Source organism: Pan troglodytes, chromosome 2 (assembly GCF_028858775.2).
Source record: "Pan troglodytes isolate AG18354 chromosome 2, NHGRI_mPanTro3-v2.0_pri, whole genome shotgun sequence".
Lineage (NCBI taxonomy): Eukaryota > Metazoa > Chordata > Mammalia > Primates > Hominidae > Pan > Pan troglodytes.
Genome location: NC_086015.1, coordinates 178615360 through 178638887, shown reverse-complemented (window position 1 = coordinate 178638887; position 23528 = coordinate 178615360). Strand labels below are relative to the sequence as shown.

The 23528-nt window shown below is 35.8% G+C and overlaps 1 protein-coding gene across 9 annotated transcripts in view; it reads right to left on the bottom strand.

Moving 5' to 3' along the window:
• The window catches only part of NAALADL2 (N-acetylated alpha-linked acidic dipeptidase like 2), a 1368615-nt gene that overhangs the window by 341735 nt on the left and 1003352 nt on the right, over nucleotides 1-23528 (bottom strand). For all 9 annotated transcript variants that reach the window (XM_063807338.1, XM_063807340.1, XM_063807336.1 and 6 more), the window contains one exon: nucleotides 15804-15947. In XM_063807338.1, the coding sequence (XP_063663408.1) occupies nucleotides 15804-15947 (144 nt within the window). The remainder of the gene's footprint in view (nucleotides 1-15803; nucleotides 15948-23528) is intronic.

Sequence of the window (23528 nt, the reverse complement as noted above, 5' to 3'; positions counted from 1 at the left end):
GGAGATGTGGGGAACTCATATTTTTAAAAACAGAAAAAAATAGATTAAAATATTTCCAAAGAATATTGAATGTTTTCTATTTTCAGATAAAGAACATGTGGACAATAACCTTTCCAGTATGACTCACTATTTTATTAACACTTTAAAAATGATAAAGCATTATACAACATAAAAGGATAAATATTCTTAAAGCTGTACATGTTTTCACATATTAGAGTTTTTATTTCTGAGTTTGTAGGTCCCTTACCTCTATTCTAAATCTGTACTAATCGCTCTACCTTTTTGAATTTTTCTGTTTATGTTTGATATTCAAAAATTTTGCAAATAAGGCAAAGACACCAATCAGGAGGGACTCTAGTCACAGAACTGACATAGTCTCTGGAGATGAAATGTGTTAATCCTGTATTTGACGGATCCTGAGAAGTCTGGGTTGGGAAGTGGTTCACAGGATCTTTAAAGTTTTCCTTAAAGCAGAGGTTTAAGAGTAGCTAGGTGTTCGTGTCAGGGCAGAGCGTGGCACATTTGAAAGCAGGTAATGCAAACTAGCCACATTATACTGGCAGGCCTACAAATGTCACTTCTTACTGCTAGATAGAAATTGTAATAATAAATATATTACTTCTTTCCCTCAATGTACCCTTTCAAACAAATTAAATGGAAAATCAGTATACTGAATCCATTAAAATAATAACCAAGACAAAAGTAAAGAGGCCTTTAGAAAATGCCTGAGTGCCTTATCTATCTATGAGTAAATCTACGTAGAGTCTGAGCATTGTGCTTTTAATTTAGGTACTATGCATTTTCGTTTGTTTTTCAATTAATAGACTTTGTTTCTTAGAGCATTTCAGGTTTACAAAAATACTGAGCAGAAAGTATACAGTTCCCCAATACCCTCTTTCTCCCAAGCCTCCTATTATTAACATCTTGCATTACTGTGGAACATTTGTTACCCTGAGAGACCAACAATGACACATAAAGTCCATAGTTTACATTGGTATTCACTTTTTGTGTTGTATATTTGATGGGCTTTGACAATGCATAATGGTGTATATCCATCATGATAGTATCATACAGGATAGCTTCACTACTCTAAAATCCCCTGTGCACCACCTCTTCATCCCTCCTTCCCTCCCTCTCTCCCCAGAAACCCCTGGCAGCAACCACTGATCTTTTTGTTGTCTCATAGTTCTGCCTTTTCAAGATTGTCATAGCACTGGGCTCATATGTTTGTTTGTTTTGACTGTTTGTCTAATTCCCTGCTCAAGGTTTGTTCCAAATGATCCACATAAGTGAACTTTATAGACTCTTTACCTTACACCTTTCAATGATCTTTCCTGCTTATTTTAGATACAGATATAGGTGAAGAATCTTTTCTGGTTTTCTGAAATTCAATATATTTTTGTCTAAGTTAGCAGTGAGAAAACGTCACAATATGTATACTGTACTACTTACAATATTACCTTGCATTAATATAGTGCCTAAAAATTTACAATAACCATTTTCACACACATGCACTAATTTTTACTGGATCACATTCTTACTGGAAGTAGCTAGAGTGGTCATTGCCCAATTCCCAACAGCTGTTGGGGTGTCCTGATTAGAGGGGGGATTGAGAGGTGAAGCCAGCTGGAATTCCTGGGTCAAGTGGGGACTTGGAGAACTTTTCTGTCTAGCTAGAGGATTATAAATGCACCAATCAGCACTCTGTAAAAATGCACCAATCAGCACTCTGTGTCTAGACAAAGGACTGTAAATGCGCCAATCAGCACTCTGTAAAAACGCACCATCAGCTCTCTGTGTCTATCTAAAGAATTGTAAATGCACCAATCAGCACTCTGTAAAAACGCACCATCAGCTCTCTGTGTCTATCTAAAGAATTGTAAATGCACCTATCAGCACTCTGTGTCTAGCTAAAGGATTGTAAATGCACCAATCAGTACTCTGTAAAAATGCACCAATCAGCACTCTGTAAAAACGCACCAATCAGCATTCTGTGTCTAGCTAAAGAATTGTAAATGCACCAATCAGCACTCTGTAAAAATGCACCAATCAGTGCTCTGTATCTAGCTAAAGAACTGTAAACCCACCAATCAGCACTCTGCAAAATGGACCAGTCAGCACTCTGTAAAATGGACCAATCAGCACTCAGTAAAATGGACCAATCAGCAGGACGTGGGTGGGGACAGATAAGGGAATAAAAGCTGGCCACACCAGCCAGGAGTGGCAACCTGCTTGGGTCACTTTCCACACTGTGGAAGCTTTGTTCTTTTGCTCTTTACAATAAATATTGCTGCTGCGCACTCTTTGGGTCTGCAACACCCTGCCTCTTTGGGAACATGATCATCTCTTTTGTCCCAGTGTGGATGCTATAGTCCCACTCTAATTTTACCAAGACCCATAACTTCTGAATATGCGGCAAACAGAGTTCCAACTCTTTTGCTTACTTCTCTGATTGTTGATTCTGTCTTCAGTTTTGCTTTTGTATATTTGGTTATATTTTACTTTAGTTTTTGAGAGCTGCTTTTAAATTTCCTTCAGAGATCTTAAACATTTGTATGGAAGGATTTCAAATTATTTTATTCTGCTTTCTACATCTCGAGGTCTAGAACTATTTAAAAGAAGCACAGAGGTCAAAGAAAATAAACACAATCTTTTGCTCTGAGAAGAATGCTATATTTACATTGGATCCTTCCAACTGACAGAAGGACTTCCTTATGTATCACTAGGCAAAGACTAGGTCAAAATAATGACATATTTACACAGCAAAAAGCTACTTTTCATCTCTTTATTTACATCCTCATGCATGTGCTGATCCTGATGCATATTGTTTCATATTATTCCATACTCACATCTGAAAATAAATATGCATAGAGTCTGTTTATTTTCACTAGAGTCAGCACCATGATCACATTTTAAATTTTAATAATAAATATCAGAAAGTCTTGAATAAACTTGCTCTAAAGACACATCTGCTGCTGTTGGCATTGCTAATTTGAACAATCCGTTGGTAAGGCAATATTACTTTTCATAGCAATAACAAAAGCAATCCTGTACTTAGAAATTTATCCTACAAGAATAATTCAACTCTCTGTAGTATAATCTGTAATAGCAATAACAGAAAACAACATAAACATCTGAAACAGAGAAATGACTTAGAGAATTGTGATAAAATGTGTGGCTGTTAAAAATGTAAAAAGAATATTTAGAAACATGGATATGCTATAAGTGAAAAGAATACAGAGAGATATACATAATGATTAAACTTAGGTAAAAACGTGTATGATTATGAACAAACTATGAAAAAGGAGAGATTAAACAGTGGAACAGAAATTGGGTTTAGCAGGCCTTCCCATATCTACTGGAGTGAGGCACTGTTGTAAAAAGTCTTGAACAAACCTGCACTCTGGGGTATGTCTCCTCCTCCAAATCCCCAGGGATGGTGGAATTAAAATCTAGAGAGACTGTCTCCTCCTAGTGTAGCACCTGTTAATGTTGAACCCTTTTTCACCATAGAAACTTTTAGAATTTTTCTCTTTGTGCTTTTTGAATTTAACTATAAAATATATAGGTGTGTTTTTTTTTCCTTTTTTTCTGGAAAAATTATTATTACTTTTTTGACCATTTTCTCTCTCCCATTTTTTCCTTCTTCTAATATTGTTTCTAGAACTCCATTTTAATCGACTGTATATTTTAGTCGTACTTTGTATTTCTCTATTTATCCTTTTCTACGCCTCTCTGGATCTAGAAGGTCAATCTGATCTTCTAGCTCTTGAATTTATTCTTCAGTTACATCTATCTATGGCTGTATCTATCTACCCACCCTAACTATTACTATATGTCTTTCAGTTATCTTATTTTCCATACCTATTATTTCCTCTCATTTTTTAAAATGTTTTCTGATTTTTGTTTTATATTGCTAACATATTTTATTCTCTTTTTGAGTTTAACTTTAATCCTTATTTTAAATTCTTATACCATGTGTTCCAATATGGTAACTTTGGGTGGTATATGTATTTGTTGTGCTAATTTTCTTTTATGGTGGTTGTGGACCTCAGGATCTAGTTATTTTGGCCTGTGGTCCAGCATGGTATATCAGGGCCCAAGGATGGTGGGGATAGTGTCTAAGTGTGTGTGTGTGTGCACATGTGTACCTGTGTGTGAGAAGGCCTGAATATGAGGAGGAAAGCAACTACCAGGGGAAATAGTGCAATGAGATAAGCCATTGAAGCAAAGTGAGAAGGCCATCTGCATTTAAGAGCTGAATAGCATATAGTGTTAGAGCCTGGGTGGAGTGAGGAAGTTAACCACATTGTGGTAGGGGCAGACAGAACATTTGATATAGAGTGAATAGCCTGTATGTACCAGTGCCTAGGGTTGGATCCATTGTGAAGGGAGTAATGGCATCAATGGATTACATGCAGAGGATCTAATTACCTAAGTAAATATATTCCATTTAATGTGAAGGCAATTTCTAACTGCTAGAGAAAAGATTTACAAACATGGAAAGATAAATAAAACTCGATATTGATATGTTCTCATGGTTTTATATATATATAATTTATTTTAATTACATTTATATTTAAATTATAAAATGTAATATATTTTAATTATATATTATATATAAAACCAAGAGAACATATGAATTTATATTAATTTATATATTTATATATATAAAACCATGAGAACATAGCTATATATGTTGTTGATTGTATATATATCTATATATATCCATGAGAACATACATATATACAAAACCGTGTGTATGTGTGTGTATAACACCCGTGCATATAGATTTAAAAGTAAATACAGATATAAATCTGAGTGTATAGATATATTTTTATATATTTACATACAAATGTAATATTAAAATATAACTATATTTTCCTAGTTTTGTTCACTGAGTAGTATGGAGAGAAACAACACTTCAATAGCAATAGATGAATCCAGATCTGGTTTTCTAGACACTATTCGCCACTCAAAGGACCTAGAGTCTTTGGAGAATTGGCTGACAACAGCTGGCACAGGAAAAGTACAAGATGATTTGGTACGTCTTATGGTGCCAAAAACTAAAGAAATACACGAAGAATAATGAGTACATGTCAAAGGACACAGAACCCAGCTGAAGTTGCTATTACTGCCTAACATTTGACAATTTGAGTATTAAGATACAAATAGTACTGGTTTATAACCTATTGAATCTATTATGAATATAAATCCTAATTAAGGAATGACTCAATACTGGCATGTGTAAATTAAAAAAATCATACCAAGAAATGGATAGAAAAAAGGCAAAATCTCTTCTTTACAGTGGAATTTCAACTAATAAGTGTAAAGATGATAAAATTACAGCTGGAAGTGGTGGCTCATGCCTGTAATCCTAAAGCTTTGGGAGGATCCCTTGAGGCCAAGAGTTTGAGACCAGCCTGAGCAACATAGCAAGATCTTGTCTCTACAAAAAAAAAAAAAAAAAAAAAAAAAAAAAAAAAAAAAATTAGCCAGACATGGTGGTGCATGCCTCTAGTCCTAGTTACTCAGAGACTGAGGCAAGAGGATCATTTGAGCCAAAGAGTTCAAGGCTGCACTTAGCTAAAATGGTGCCACTGCACTGCAGTGACAGAGTGAAACTGTCTTAAACACAAAATAAAAAAAGGAAGTTGGAAAGTCACCATTAGCATCATCATAGAAATGACTGGGCAACAAGTATCAGTGAACACAAATACTAGTGGATAAAGGTAGCAGTGGTTTGGGGCAGTATGCTACATGATTTCAAATGCTTACTGAGTATAAAAGAAAAAAATTATAAAGTAACTTCAATAGGGAGACCTGGCGGCCACCACCTTAATCAAGTGATCAAAGGTAGTAGCATCACTAGAGATGGGACAAACTGAAGCAGAGTGAGAGGGATATCTGCTTTCAAGAGCTGAAAAACATACCTTGTTAGAGCCTGAGTAGAGTAAGGAAGTTAACTACATCGTGGTAGGGGCAGGTAGAACATTTGATGTAGGGTGAATAGCCCATATTAGACAGTGACGAACGTTGGATCCATTGTGGAGGGAGGAATGGCATCAACTGATTACAAACAGGGGAACAAATTGTTCCCTGGTACATGGTAATATCATGCACCAGCTCATAAAATGCAATAGGAAAAACATAGTCTCACTCTGTAGTATTACTGTTAAAGATTCAGAGCTTGAATATCCTCATGAGATAACATCAGATAGACCCAGATTGGAGGGACAATACTGTAGATAATTGGTATGGAATCTTCAAAGGTAGCAAAGCAAAGGAAGTCAAGAAAAGACAGAAACTCTTCCAGGTTGAAGGAAATGGAGGATTTGACAACTTGATGCAATACATGTGCCTAGTTTGGACCCTATTGTAATTTAGGATGTTACTGGGAAAAATGGAAAATGTTTAATTGAGTCTGTGGAATGCATGGTAGTAATGTATCAATGATTAATTTCTGATTGTGATGGTTGCGTCATCTGTGTAGGAGTATGTCATTGTTTGTCAGATGATTCACTGACAAAGTCAGAGATATTCACTATGTTTATAATTTGCTCTTGAGTAGTTAAGAAAAAATACTTTTACTATTGCAACTTTCTGTACATTTATTTCAAGATTTAAAAAAAATTCACTGTTGAAAGTTGTAATTAGAAACTCCTGGAGAACATTTAGGGGCAGTTAATTATTCAAAAAATTGCTGCGTGTGTGTGTGTGTATTGGTAGTTAAAAATTACATTTCCAGCTCACATTTACCAATTTCTGCCTTTCATGTAAAATTTGATGACAGCTTTAATTATGACATGTGAAGTTTAAAAGATTTCAAGATATAAAAATGTGTTCCACTCAGAGAACATTTGTATTCAAATAGGGTGAGGGGTGTCAGAGCTAAGAGACATGAAATAGCTGCCTCTCTCTATCCCTTAATTTCATCATGTGCAGAGAAAAATAACTGCTGCCAATTTTATGGTCCAGAGACAATCCTGTCTTGCATTTTTGTTGCAATTATTAAGAGCCAGATTAATTGGTTCCCAATCTTCTTCTTCCGTGATAACTAACAAAGCTTCATTTTCACCTGTATTGTGAATAATTATACCAAGTATCTAGAAAAAATTCCAATCTTATTCAAAGAGATTTGAAGAATAACACTTGCTGCTAACTCTGAGTCTCAATTCCAATAATTAAGCATTTGTTAGTTTCCTAGGCATAGTTCTTCTAGAGTCTCTAAGTTTAACTGAATATTTGTCCCATTATATATACTTGAGTCCCTTTCTTGTCCACCTGGCTCTAGAAAATAACTTCTTCTAGGATTGGACTTCCAGATTGTTCTTTCATTTTCTTAATTTTCCTGATCCTCACTGTGACTAGAATCTGTTCTAGAGGCACAGTTTTGATGATTGAGATGCTGTGGTCTGCAGCTATCTTTCCTAAATGCCAACTGTTTGCCGGAAAATCTGAATATAAACTGCTTCTAGATTCTCTGCCATCATAACTTGTAAACTTTCAAGTACATATAGCTATCCCCTGATTGTCTAATACATGCGTACACATTTTCACATCCATATGTGCAAGTACTCATGTGAGCTTGCATACTTTTGGAAAAACAATTAACATTGAATTAAATCGTATTCTTTTTATTTAGTAAAATTAAGTAACTAGGAAGATATTTTAAATAATATGAATATGAGAAAAAATAACTGTTACTCTCTTTGTATCCCTCAGAAATGTAAAAATTGACAATTTTTTCTCATCTGTCTACCAAACACTTCCACAAATCACAAATCATAAAATGAATCAGAAGACTAATCACCTGAAGCACTATCTTTGCTGCATATTTTCTATTTGTTCATTCACATCTATTTGCTACCCTCCATTAACCTTACCCCAGGAGAAGTACCTCTAAGAACTACATCTACCTGGTTCTTTTATTCTTTGGCTTCGGGTTTAGTTTACCCAATTGAAGGCATCAATAAGAGGCCAGCAGGTTGGGTTAAGGGAAAGACTGGAGTATTTATTTTCCAGTACCCTCCCTGGCTGTCCACTTTATGCAGTGACAACTCTGCTTGACTAAAAGCCACAGCTCTTCTCTTACAGCTAAAGTACTTGCCCGGTCCTACAACTGCTCTCTCTTCTTGCCCTTTCAGGTTTACAGTAGTAGCAATTACTAGACCTGGTTTAGAGGCAGTAGCAATGGTATCCCTTTTCTGTTTTGCTTTACCTGTCCACACCATGTGCATAAACACTTGATTAAATTCTCTTAAATTGCACATTTTTTAGTGTATCCTTTTTTTCTTGATGAAAACCTGATTTATATGCCAATCAATCTACACAATTTTCCGAGTCCATATTTGCTGCCAGGAAATAAATGGATGGAAAGGAAGAAAAGATTTTCTTTACTAAAAATATGGTGGGCTAGGATATCAGATTACTCCACTCACTGATAATAACTTATAATGCCAAATAAAATACAAAACAAATCTTGTTAACAGCATCTAAGAATTAGCAAGAAATTAAGAACTTACTAGGTCAAAATTTAAGTTGTGATGGGAACCCAGGTAAATAAAACTATGAGGCTATCTTCAACCTAGGGGAATTTGGTAAACAAAGAGAACCCTTTAATATTGACGGCCTTGTGAGATGCAAAGGTCAGAAGACAAAGTCCTGGGCTTACCAAAACTGGGATGAAGAAGGTGGTTCTAAAAAAAGATTCTTCCTCTATAAAGTAGGAACCCTAAAGTTCTGAACTTCCCCTCCCTCCCAAGAGACTGCAAAGAAAGTTACCTGACATTAAGCAGAGCTGGGGCATGGCATCTCTAAGAAGTTGTAATTTCTTAGATTAATTATAAAAGAATACAAAATGTATTTATAACTTCTAAATAGTAGAGAGAAAAATTTAATGGCAAACATCTAAATCTAAAGAAAAAATAAAACTCAAGGAAAACAATATGTGATTCAAAGAAGAAACCCTAATTAAGATGAAAACTATAAGCCTAAGTACATATTAATCACATTAAATGAAAGGGACCAAATGCTCCTATGAAAAGACTATCAGATTGCATTTAAATTGGAAATTATTTGCTATTAATGAGACATATATAAAGGGAAGATACAGGAAGGTTCAAAGCAAAAAATACGTAGCATAAAGATACTAATACAAATAGTGCTCCAAAATTAATACTCAAAACAAGAATTACTACACATAAGGAATATCACTTCCTGTGATAAGTGGTTCAACTATTCCGGAAGATATGATATATTTGAATTTATAATCACCGAAGAAATAATCTCAAAACATATAAAGTGAAAATTGACTAACTACAAGGGAAAATGGACAAATTTATATTCACAGTAGGAGATTTTAACATGAATAATTTACAGAATATTTGAACAACCTGATTAAGGAACTTAGTCTAAGTGGCATGTGTAGAATAGACAATTACACAGCGTACATTCATTTCAAATACTCATAGAACACTGATGATACCCTGAACCATAAAGAAAACCGCAAATAATTGAATTATAAAGAGGAAACAACATATTCTAATGAAAATTCAGTTGCTTATGCTCTGCTTATGATGTTCTCGGAAGAATATCATATCATAATGCCAAATAGCATACAAGTGCCAAATGCATGACAGAGTCATAAAGAGAGGCTATGTCCAACTTGAATGAAACCCTAAAGAGCTTTTGGTGGAGAATATAACACTTGCACAGAGCCTTAAGAATTTAGAGGGTAATGGGCCTTTACAACTTAGAGACACAGACATGCAAGACATATTTGGATAATACTGAACAGAATAATAAGGAGAAATATTGGATACTTGCAAGGAATAGCAGAATATAGAAACACAAAGGCAGTGAGGAATCCGTGCAAGTTTTTGTTTAGTAAATGACCGTGTTGGTCCATAACATAAAAATATAAAGATAGGGTGTACGCTAATGGATTTTATCACACATATAAACTCCAAAGTTTAGTTGGAATTTCTATAATTTGTAAAAAGTGACAGGTATTTGAAAAATGATATGCTAAGAAAATAAGAAGCTGTAAAATCGTTGAGAAATATTGAAAAAGTAGAAAACACTTTTTAAAGTAATTTTGTTTTCAAGTGTACATCTCAGGTTGTCTTTAAGTCTTTTAGCAAACAAACAAAAACTCTAGACTGTACCCCAGCCGAATCATTTCTAAAATTAAAACTGTTGAGACAGAATCCTGGAAACTTGAGAAGTTCTGGGTGAATGTCAGATCTGCGTCACCTTTGGTAAGCCCAGCCTGCACTCCCCAGGAAACAGAGAATTGACTCTACTTTCTGTGGACTTTGGACAATAGGTTCCCCCCTACGCTCACTCCATTTAAGATCCCTGATGAACAGCCCTTCAAAGTGAATTCTGAAGCTCTTTTTCCTTTTGTCCAAGGACTTCAGACTGGCAGCTCATGAATGTTGATCTTTAGTTCTACGGAATACTCCGTTATCAGCTCCTACCTCAGACTCCTAGGTTCACTATGTAACTGACGGCTTGAAGACAGTTGATCTGGCATTTGTCTCCACACATATCAGTTCTTCGTAAAGAGTTCTAGCTCCCTGAATTATTCAGATAAAGAACAGCCATCATATCTATATGCATGCTCTATAGAAGCTATCTGCACAAATTAAAATTTTCCCCATTTCTTCTGAATATTTTCCTCCATGTTGATCGGAAAAGCCTAATCAATATTATTAAAGCCCACTCTGCTCAAAAGCAAGTTTTTAGTTTTCTCTTTCTTTTTTTTCTTTTAAGGCCTACTAAAAAATACTTAGTTTTGTTGTGGCCAAAAATGTTTGTCATTTGTTATGTTGGAACTTAAAGGAAGCTATGTCATATAAGATCATACTACTCCATTGTCTACCAAGATAAATTGATAGGTAGGTGGATAGAGGGAGAGAAAGACACAGCAAGAGAGAGAGAGAGAGAGAATCTGAAGACATTCTTTAATGAGAATAGCATAATGTACTGGATCTTCTCACATGGAGCAATTCTGAGGCTGCTCTGAACACATTGATTAGTTTCATATGTAAGAATACACAGTGTTGGATTCAATTGTACTAACATTTCCTTTTAATAGAAATTTCTTGAAAAGCTAAAAGGCACCATCTGCCAATAAATATTTGTGTAACTACAACTTGTAGATAATATGTTCAATACAGGCTTTTAAATTTGTACTCAAGAAATGCTAGTAATGCATTGTTTCAAGTAACTACTAACAGATTAGGAAGATAGAGTTTCAAAATGCATTAGAAATACGTAAACATTATAAACAAGATGATCGGTTAGACACTATGTCATTTTAATAATAAAAGTAATTTTCATAAAAATATAGAATTGTAAATAAGGAAATAATAGGAAATAAGGAAATAATAGCACTTGAATATCCACTTGAAGAGACATCATCCAAATTTATTTATGTAAAATTTTGTCATCACTGATAAGTTTTAAGCAACATGTAAACAATTATTTTTTCAAAATAAGTGAATCATCAAATATCTTAAAATGTTTATTTTTAACTTGATTCATTTATATTTTTCACACTAAATTACATTAATGGATTTTAAAATTTCTTCTTCCCTTTTAATTATTATAGTCATGAATTTTAACCACAAGCTCAGATTGATATGTGAGAATTAAGCTTTCCATGTTTTGATTGAACTTCAAAGGCAAATATTGACAATACGTTGAATGAATAGGTCAGGTCTACAAAGAAAAAGACCATTCAAAATGAAATGGAGTCAGTATCCAATTATCTAATCAATGCAAACAATCTATTTAAGGAGGAACTTTTCTCATGATTCTTTTTCCATTCCTTATACTTTTTTTTTTAGTTCTCGCAGCGATACAAATGCCCAGCTGTCCACTTCAATTTGCCGAGCCTATCTCATGCATGAAGGCATTTAATTCTTTTGTTTAGTTTAAGTGTTATGGTTTGTATCAGTTAGATAGCTTTTAGTTGCAAGTAACCAAAAACCAAATATAAATAGGCTGAAACAAAGGAGTAATGTATTGACTCATATATATGAAAAGTTCAATAGATTTGGCTTCAGACAAGGCTTTATTTAGGGCTCTAATCATATAAATAAGGGTTTCTTTTTCTCTCTCTCTTTCTCCGTCTTTCCCCACACCTTCTGTCTATCTCTATTTCTATCTTTCTCTCCCCTTTACTCATCTGACCCCTTCCTATGTTGACTTTATTTTCAGGTAGGATGCATTCCCATGGTCTTAAGATGGCTAGAGAAAGATCCCAGAGCTACATGGTTTCTTGTTCACTTTTAATGATGAAGCAAGTCATTACTTAAAGTTTGTAAACTGAGTCTTGGCCAGACTTGTACCATCCTTGAACTACACTTGCTTTCTCAACATCCATTTGCCAATTTCCCTTTCTGAACTGTTGCCAGCATTTCCCATCAACATTTTATGAGTAGCTTTGGCAATATCCCTAGAAATAGATTCTGGTTGACTCAAGCCCATTGACAGACTACATCAACTATATTATGATGATTGGTTCAAGGAGAATCCAAGTCTGGACAAACAGGACCAAGACTCAATTTCTGAAATTTGAACAATGACTCACTTTAACACTAGAGGTATTAAATGTAGTCCTTGATTTGGTAGTAGAAAATTTCTATTACATTTTTGCCTGGATTTTAGAGAATTTTGATTTAGTGTGCATACAGGGTTAAATGGGTAGGATAAATAATTAGTGGATTCTCACATATATTCTTAATGTGCCCATTTCCAACTTGTTGAGTGAAGATTTTCTGACACTAAAGATCAGGGCTATACTTAGAAAATTTAACAATATGTTATAATTATAATATGTTTTAAATTATTTCTTTTATCCTTAAATAATAAGCATTGCTGTTATTGCTTAAAATTATAGTACCTCATTCAGTATCCTTTTCATGTTTCATCCTGATATACATCACTGTGAATAATTAATGCATTTTATAGTATCTATGAGGAAACTTAATTATCTCAGAGAAACTATGAGCATTATTGTCCAAAACATTAGGGTAAGGGGTTATAATCCTACATTAAATTCAGTTTAATGTAGGATTATATGTTAACATAGAATTATATATTTAGATTTTCCAATACTGATTTACCAGACTCAGTGAGACTGTCCAATCAGTATTTGGAAAATTTAAATGTATATTCTGTATTTTAAAAAATAAATAACTCATTATAACATGAAAGGTCTTCTCAATGATTTAAATATATCTTTTTGAATTTTAAAAAAACATAACAATTTTTCTAAAAACATAACAATATCCATGAGAACAATTTCATATGTCATAATCCCTTAGAAAGTAGGCCTATCTTTCTTGCTTTAACATGGGTGTATATCTCAACTCTTCTTGTAGGCTTCATGCCTGTTGTTAATTTATTAGGGAAATGCAGCTGGAGAGTGTCATCTTGCTTTGCAAGGACATTATTCTGCATATTAAGAAGAAAATTAAGGCTGGGCGTGGTGGCTCATGCCTGTAATCCCAGCACTTTGGGAGGCCGAGGTGGGCGGATCACGAGGTCAGGAGATCGAGACCATCCTGGTTAACATGGTGAGACCCCGTCTCTACTAAAAATACAAAAAATTAGCCGGGCGTGGTGGCAGGCACCTGTAGTCCCAGCTACTTGGGAGGCTGAGGCAGGAGAATGGTGTGAACCCGGGAGGCGGAGCTTGCAGTGAGCCGAGACTGTGCCACTGCACTGCAGTCTGGGAGACAGAGCGAGACTCTGTCTCAAAAAAAAAAAGAAGAAAATTAATGTTAGGCCAGGCACAATGGCTCATGCCTATAATCCCAGCACTTTAGGAGACAAGCAGGAGGATTGCTTGAGCCCAGGAATTTGAGACTAGCCTTGGCAACATAGTAAGATCCTGTCTCTACAACAAGATTTAAAAGTTAGCTGGGTGTAGTGTCATGTGCCTGTAGCCCTAGCTACTCGGAAGGCTGAAGCAAGAGGATCACTTGAGCCCAGGGGGTTTACGCTGCAGTGAACCATGACCATGCCACTGCACTCCAGCCTGGGCAATAGAGTAAGACATGTCTACATTTTTTTTAAAAAGTAGTTATTTGATAACAAAGATACTTCTTAATAGTTACATAACATTTTACAACATACAAAAAAATTAATCCAGTTATGGTGGCTCATACTTATAATCCTAGCACCTTGGGAGGCTGAGGCAGGAGGACCACTTGATCTAGGGAGCTCAAGACCAGCCTGGGCAACTTAGCGAGACCCTGTGGCTACAAAAATACATACTTTTTAAATTAGTCTAGTGTGGTGGCACACACCTGTAGTCCTAGCTACTTGGGAGGCTGAGGTAGGAGAATTGCTTCAGCTTAGGAGTTTGAGGCTGCAGTGAGCTATGATTAAGCCACTTGCACTCTAGCCCTGATGACAGAGCAAGATCTTGTCTCAAAAAATATATAACATAACATATAACACAAAAAAAATTTAAAAAAGAATTGATACACATATCATACTTTGATTCTCACAACTATTTAAGATGATAAAGTTGTAGCTATTTTTTGTAGCTGCAGACATAGAGGTTTCCAGTGGGAGGTGACATAGGAGAGGGCATGGAGCTAGCACAGAGACTGTCAGTTCCTTGAGGGCAGGACAGTGGCTGGAATGTACTGGGGGCTCTGTATTGAATTAATTAATTATTTAAATCTGGGCTTAAATATGGTCTTTTACAAGTCCAGTGCCTCTTACAACTACACTATTATTTTGGTTTACATATTTTACATTACATATTTTAACAAATAGAGCCCATAATCAATTTGTTGGGCTCAGAATAAATGGCAGAAACAAAACAAAACAAAACAGAAAGCTCCTCGAGTGCTTCTGCACTCCTGCTTTGAGGACATTGGCTTATTACTGTTTTCTAATTTTCCCACCTTGTTTAATTGGTAATCAGTTTAGAGGCTCTCAATCTACAGGATTTTGAAAAGCATATGTCCCTAACAGAGAAATCCTTAATGTATTCAGATTTTTTTTGTACATATTTCTTTAACATATTTTCTTTTTTGTATGCTTTTGTTGTCAAGAGAAAAACAGTTGAGATAAAACATGACTATTGAGCCCAGAGGTCTGGACACAAAAAAGAGCCCACAAGGTATAGTTCCTAGCAAATAGATACAAATTTAACAAATTGTAAAGAGAGTCTTTTCTTTAGAACCCTAATGCTGAGGCTGGAGGCAGGAACGAGATGCAGCCCAAGGCTTTCATCCCTCCACAGGTAGCTTAACTACTTCAGTTTCATCCTACGTGGTCCAACAAGGCCTGACAAACGGCACTGCAGTACAAGAAGCATCTCTCGGGCGATGATGCGTATAGACAGAGGGATTTTTTAGTCAATTGCAGGAATTAGGCTTTAATGCTTTATACTAAAAGACTTCATACCCCAGATAGTTGCCTGCTATCCACTGAATCTTGGCAGGCAATGAGACTGCTGAAGCTGAAACCGGGAAGCTATGTTAAGCAGATTTTCATGAATGTACAAAAATGCTTTATTTATAAAGCTACTTTGTAGCAGTTCAAAATGATTTCTTTTTCTAATCTCTCATTTTGGTTAACTCTCAGTCTCTATCAAAATTACTTTCCAAACATGCTGCTAAAGAGCCACAGAAGAAAATAATGCTCACTTCATCAAAAGTCAATGTTTTTGAAAAGAATAATCCTACATACATCAATTTAGGAGATTAAAAATGATCATGGTCTTTACAAAAACTGTAAAATACAGAGAACGACATTAAATACTTTACCATTATTTGGAAGCTCTAGAGGGCTACACGCTTCATTTTTGGTTCTAGCTTTTGGCGAAGAGATCAGTTTTGCAACGAGGGATGCAGAGATGGGCTGCACTAATAGAGAGGTGAGGTTTGATCGGCTTTGTCTAAAACTTTCATCTGTATTCAAAAGACAAAGGAAGATAATCCTTAGTAAACAGAAATTTAAAACACTTAAGGAAAAGTTATCTGTAATAAGTATTTAAATTATGACTGGTAAGTTTATATTCATTCACTTGTTTATCTACTCCTTAGTTATACCCTGTTTACTTATTAACATTATTTGAGATACCTAATAAAAATTTAGTCCAAATATAATGGCATATCCTAGTTAAAGATGGCAGATTGCACATATGCACTTACCTCCATTGTCCCATAAAACTCCACTAAAATGATGACAAAAGAATGAGAAAGCATAAAGGTACAGGGGCCAGGAGAATAGATAGTAATAAGATTCTAGTTGGAAAGCAGATATGTAAGTGTCAGTGATGTAAGACCTGAGGGGGAAACCTAAAACCTAAGTTCTTAGTAGGGAAGCTGAGAATGCTGTTTGTACCACCGAACAAAGAAAGGGTTAGAAATTGTCAACACCAGGTACCTATTAAAATAGGGCTGCAAAAGAGACCAGAAACAGGAGGATTTGATGAAATTCTGATTGTGAAATGGCTTGTTCTCTGGAATCCTCATGTACCCAGTCAGTGTGGGTGCCTGTTCCTTCCTCACTTCAGCAGAAAACTGAGAGTGAGAGAGTGAACAGGGAGACACCAAATACAGCGAGCAACATCACACTTTAAAGAGGATGGTGTCGGCCTGGCGCGGTGGTTCATGGCTGTAATCCCAGTACTTTGGGAGGCCAAGGCGGGAGGATCACTTGAGATCAGGATTTCAAGACTAGCCTGGCCAATAAGGTGAAACCCCGTGCATAATAAAAGTATAAAAATTAGCTGAGTATGGTGGTGCACGCCTGTAATCCCGGCTACTCAGGAGGCCGAGGCAGGAGAATAGCTTGAACTCGGGAGGCGGAGGTTGCAGTGAGTCAAGGCCATGCTACTTGCACTCCAGCCTGGGTGACAGAGTGAGACACAGTTCCCCCCTCCCCCCCAAAGAAAAGGTGTCATGATTGCCAGGACTCCTCAGATGTTTTCTCTTTTGGCATACAGAAACCTTCTCTCCAGGTAGGGTAATAAAGGTTCACTCTTAGCAAATATGATGAGATCAATAGAAAATATCTAAAAATACCAAAAACAGGTCTATTAATAAAAGAAACAACTCACCCACAACATCCTCTATTGAGATTTATCAGTCAATAAATCCCAGTCATATACAGAACTTCAAATCAACTTAATTTTGTTATCCTTAAGTAAGAGATCTCAGCCAAGGGCAACCCTAGGCTGGCCCCTCGGCAGCAGACGTAATGAGGATGATGGCAGGTGGTCAGCAGAGCTGGGGAGGGAGGTCTCTAGGAAGACCAGATTAATGAGAATACCAGATGTGTGCTAACATATTGAGAGAATATTTACAGTAAGATCAGAGTGTAAGGGTTTGAAGAATGTCTAGCTATAAAGAAAAATAAGAAACCTATAAAGGGAGACAACTATTAGCTTAAAGGGACCAAAAGTTGTGCAAGAAGAAATTTAATCATTGAACAATATGTATAACATTTACATAGTCATAATAATATAAATAATGACTGTTGATTTAACACAAAAATGATCCTTTTTGGGAAAAAGGAGAAAAGGGAAAAAGTCAGGCAGTGATGTACATGAATACTTGTGAAAGTTAAGTCTCTGTCTCTCAAAGTGGTAAGTCAATATAATGGATAAAACTGAAAAACAAACTCCAACACATAACCGAGCAGAAGGAAGGTAAATAGAAAAGGTAAGTAGCTACTAAAGATGTTAAAAACAATTACATATTTGCCCTGGGGAGTTAAAAAGAGAGGAGAGAAGAGACACAGGGTAGAGGAGGAGAAGGTGACATTTTTATAAATTAAACCTGTAGAAATATTTGACTATTTACATGAATTAAATGCATCTATAACTTCAAAAAATAAAAAATAAAAATAAGATAAAACAGTTATAATAACACAAGTACAAAAAAGGACACGAATAGAATAGAGATAATGGAGAGAACAAACAATGCTTAAGGAAATAACGAATACTTATTCAGTTTCTATATTTTTCCTGACTCAGAAAAGGAAATACCCAACAGAATGACTCTATCAGGCAGCCGGTGATGTTTTCAAATGCAGTGCTATATTTTTCAGAACTTTTACTAGGGAAAATAAGTGCTAACGGTTTTTCTCAGAATTTAATTGACGGGACTTCAGAGGGTGCAGAGCTCGATGGTACTGGTATCCAGGCTACAGGAGGAGGTAGATTATAAATAAGAAAATATGTTACACGAGTGTTTCCTTAATTTATCATCTGGGAGACCACAAGGCTAAAATATTATATTTAGCTTAGGCCTATGGCAGCCGTGGAAGTCATGGCTTTGAAGAAAAAATAATAAAGATTTAAGCTTAGAATCCATTTTGTTATATAAGAGCAGTGCTGGCCTCATAATTTCATTGCTCCCTTATATAGATAACAGTGCATTCGGACCACAGTGTAGGTCATTATTTCCCAACAGTTTTCATATTCATGGAAGCACAAGTGGCTATATAATTTGCAGGACCCACAGTGAAATGACAATGTGGGACCTCTTGTTTAAAAAGTATGAAGAATTTCCATATGGCAATAGGAGAGCATTAAATCAAGTGTGGGGCCCTTTGGAGAGGGGACTCTGTGAGACTGCACAGGTGGCATGCCAAGGTACCAGGCCCTGCATAATTTATGTAGAAGAATGCTAATAGTTGTACAACCTACTGAGGTAAACCAAAGGGGATTTTCCGACCATAGAAGGCTGCTCTCAGCCAAAAGTGATGAGCCTCAAGTCTCCTACTGCTCCAGGCTGCACTTGAGGACAAATTGATTCATGTTTCAAAGCATAGACAATGTCTGTGCAAACTAGCTGGGAAACGCTGGGATAGCCATCTGGTTTTCCCAGTATGTGTTTTCTCTCTCAGCCATTACCTTTGGAGCTTTTGATGTGCATGAGATAATGAAATAATATTGATGCACAATGTGCTGTCTATCATTTTGAAGTTTTCATGATTGCGGAAACTTCTTAAGATGCTGTATGATTGCACCTCTCCCCAGTTCAAACACCAAACTCTTTAGCTTGCCATTCAAAGCCCTTCATGATCCCAAACCGTATACTTCAATATTACTTTCTATCAGTTTTCTTCATACATCTTAAGCAAAATCTTAAGCTATACCCTTACATGCTCCATGAGCCACGTCCCCCATGTTTTTGCTTAAGCCATTCCCCTTACTTCACTTGTTTTTCTCATGCATCACATGCGTCTAAACTACTCAGTTCCTTCAAAGCCCAACTTACAAGTCATCTTCTACGTGAAGCTTTCTCTGGCACCCTCAGCTCTGTGTGCTATATCTGCACCTTTTTTTGCAATGCTTGCTATTTTCAGTTAACATTATCACTATGCAAAATCAAGTTTGTTCCCTCTGAACTATAAATTCTTGAAAGCAAGGACCAAGTCACTTACATCATTGTATGATACACAATGCCTGGCACCTTGTCAGGTACACAACAGGAGTTCAATAATTAATAGTAGAAAAAAGAATCAACAATTGTTTGAAAAATAATCTTAATGCCTATGTCTTAATGGTTTTCTGAGTCCTGCCAAAATTGAGCTGGTGTACAATTGAAGAATAAATTATAATTCTATGCTTGCTATATAGTTATGCTTTCTCCCTGGCTAACTAATACTCTCCCCCAGCAGACATATTAAATAAACTTTCAAAACCCATCTATCTCTATCAATTCGCTGATTATCCTTGCCCTAAAATTAACTTTTGTAGATAAAAAGTCTTTAAATAAATAAAATCATCTTTAAGATATATTTATGTTAATAAAAAATCAATAACTGCATTCCATTTTTCTCTAGAATGCTCTATTAAGCTTATGAAGCAATGCATTTAAATGTTAAATATGAGTGAACCCTAAACCATAATTGAACATACCCAAATCTTTGATTTTTTTGTGCTGCATGACTAATAGACTTGCATTAGTTTTGAAATATCTAAAGTAAGTGCCTCATTAATTTTTTACCTTCAGCTTAATGGAAATTTGACAAACAGTTCACTTCTAAGAGCAGATACTAAAAGCAGGACTTTACAGGACACTAAGATTAAATTATAGACAGAAGTTATTTTTAAAACAAACCTATGTCTATTGAAGAAGAGCTGAGAGAAGAGTTTTATTTTCTTACATTATTAAGAGGTTTTGAACAAAGCTAAACACATGTACTATTTTTATTCAGTGATATTTTAAAGCATATTTATGAACTATAAGAATCCATTAGATATGAGATGAAAATTAAATGGATTATGTGCCTCGAAAGAAAGGATACCATACAAAAAAGACTGTGACACTACATTTTAGCACTTTAACTTTTAGCTTGCAGCATTTATATCATACTCCGTACCTTGTTTATGCTTCATAAAGACTGAGGGGGACCAACTTTTATTTTAGTAGCTAGCTAATTCTCTGTTCACGTTATGCACTCTTTGTAATCCAGATAAAGACTCAAACAGACCCATTACATCAGTAATTCAATCCCTGATTCAATGCTACATGTGCATAGTATAATGAGAAAACTGGATAAACAAAGTCCTAAGCCTGACTCCATCATTGACTCACTGTTTGAAATGTTACAAATAAATAATTTCACTACGATACTATTGTCATCTCTACCAAGGTGACACCAAAGTGTCTTCACTACTGAAATAAAAATAGTGTATTAGTTCAGAGCCATAGAGCCAAAGTTACTGTGGGTGAAATTTAGAAGAAATTAGCATTAAAATAAGTAAGTTGTGTTCTAATTGTACATCCTTAATTCTGTTTCACGCTTTTTCAAACTGTTGATGCCCACTTCAATCTCATCTGGTTGGCTGTGTAAAGAAAATATGCTTTGTTAGTAACCAGTATATATATATATATGTGACAAGATGGGATACTTTTAAACCTAATTGAAAAGTCAGTGTTGGCCAGGCGTGGTGGCTCACGCCTGTAATCCCAGCACTTTGAGAGGTCGAGGAGGGTGGATCACCTGAGGTCAGGAGATCAAGAACAGCCTGGCCAACATGGTGAAACCCCATCTCTACTGAAATTACAAAAATTAGCTGGGCATGGTGGCATGCGCCTGTAGTCCCAGCTACTCAGGAGGAGGCTGAGGCAGGACAATCGCTTGAATCCGGGAGGCGGAAGTTGCAGTGAGCTGAGATTGCACCACTGCACTCCAATCTGGGCAAAAGAGCGAGACTCCATCTCAAAAAAAATAAAAAATAAAGAAAAATAAAAATAAAGAAAAGTCAGTGTATTCAAGTGCCAATTAGCCAAACAGCATCAGGGAAGATAAACCTTCAGAGATGAGAAATCTCACATGCGGAGATGAAAGCACTGAGAGGTTAGATAAGATAAAAATGTGCTGGTTAAATAAAAGAGGGGCCTGGTGTGTTTTAATGATGATGGTGAATGAGAAGAAAAACACAACTTCAGAATTTAGGAGTACACATAACTCAACCCTGTGCACCTCGTGTGTGTGTGTGTGTGTGTGTGTGTGTGTGTGAACATGAGATCCTTGCTACTCACTCAATGTTGCATAGATCCTTCCTATTCAATGTGTAGTCCTCAGACAAGCAGCATCTGCATGAACTAGGACTTACTAGGAATGCAGAATCCCAGGTCCCACCCCAGGTCTTCTGAATCAGAATCTGCAGTCTATCAAGATCCCCAGGGGATTTGTATGCACATTAGATCAGCACTGGCGTAAATCATTACGTAGTCGTCCCTTGGTACCTGCCAGCAATCGGTTCTGGGAGCCCTTGTGGACACCAAATTCTGCATATGCTTGAGTCCCTTAAATAAATTGGCCTAGTATTTTCATATAACCTATCCACATTTTCTTATATACTTTAAAGCATTTCTAAATTACTTATAATACCTAATACAATGCCTACATATCATTTAATTCACATGAATTCAACATAGTACTCATCACGGAGAAAATTCAAGTTTTGCTTTTTGGAACTTTGTGGGGTTTTTTTTTCCCAAATACTTTCAATCTGTAGTTAGTTGAATCAATGGATGTGAAACACCTGGATATGGAGAGCCAATGGTATATTTTTTATAGTGTAATTTATATAGTTAATAAAATGACTAATATATAAAAAGAAAAATGAAAAGAATAAAAACTGTATTTGCTCACCCTCCCCCAAATTAACTATATCAGTAAACCATAAATCAACAGTTCTCAGTCTCCTTCAAAATGATTAACATGTCTCTTTATAAGCTATTTCTAAATAACAAATTTGAAATGGACATAGAGGAAGTCCTAGCCAGAGCAATCAGACAAGAGAAAGAAATAAAGACCATCCAAACTGTTAAAAAGGAAGCCAACTGTCGCCCTTTGCTGATGACATGATCATATAAGTAGGAGACCCTAAAGACTCATCCAAAAATCTCATAGAACAGGTAAATGAATTCAGCAAAGTTTCAGGATTAAAAAATAAATGTACACAAATCAGTAGCCCTGCTATACACCAACAGCAACCAAGCTGAGAATCGAATCAAGAACTCAACCCCCTTTACAATAGCAGCAAAACAAATTAAATACTTAGGAATATACTTAACCAAGGAAGTGAAAGGTCTCTACAAGAAAATCTACAAAACACTACTGAAAGAAATCATCGATGACACAAACAAATGGAAACACATCCTATGATCATGGATGGGTAGAATCAATCTTGTGAAAATGATCATACTGCCAAAAACAATTTACAAATTCAATGTAATTTCAATCAAAATACCACCATCATTCTTAACAGAACTAGAAAAAAAATTCTAAAATTCATATGGAACCAAAAAGAGCCTGCATAGCCAAAGCAAGACTGAGCAAAAAGAACAAATCTGGAGGCATTACCTTACCTGACTTCAAACTATGCTATAAGGCCATAGTCACCAAAACAGCATGATACTGGTATTAAGACAGACATATAGATCAACGGAACAGAATAGAGAACCCAGAAATAAAGCCAAATACTTACAGTCAACTGATCTTCAACAAAGAAAACAAAAACAAAAAGTGGGGAAGGGCACCGTATTCAACAAATGGTGCCGGGGTAAGTGGCAAGCCACATGTAGAATAACAAAACTGGGTTCTCATCTCTCATCTTATACAAAAATCAACTCAAGACGAACCAAATTAAATCTAAGTCCTGAAACCATAAAAATTCTAGAAGATAACGTTGGAAAAAACCCTTCTAGACACTGGCTTAGGCAAAGACTTCATGACCTAGAACCCAAAAGCAAATGTAACAGAAACAAAGATAAATAGATAGAACTTAATTAAACTAAAATGCTTCCATACAGCAAAAGAAACAATCAGCAGAGTGAACAGTCAACCCACCAACTGGGAGAAAATCTTTGCAATCTGTAGATCTAACAAAGTACGAATATCCAGAATCTACAAGGAACTCAAACAAATCATCAAAAAAAAAAAAAAAAAGAAAAAAGAAAAAAAAACCGACAAACACAAGAAACACAAGAAAAACACAAACAATCCCATCAAAAAGTGGG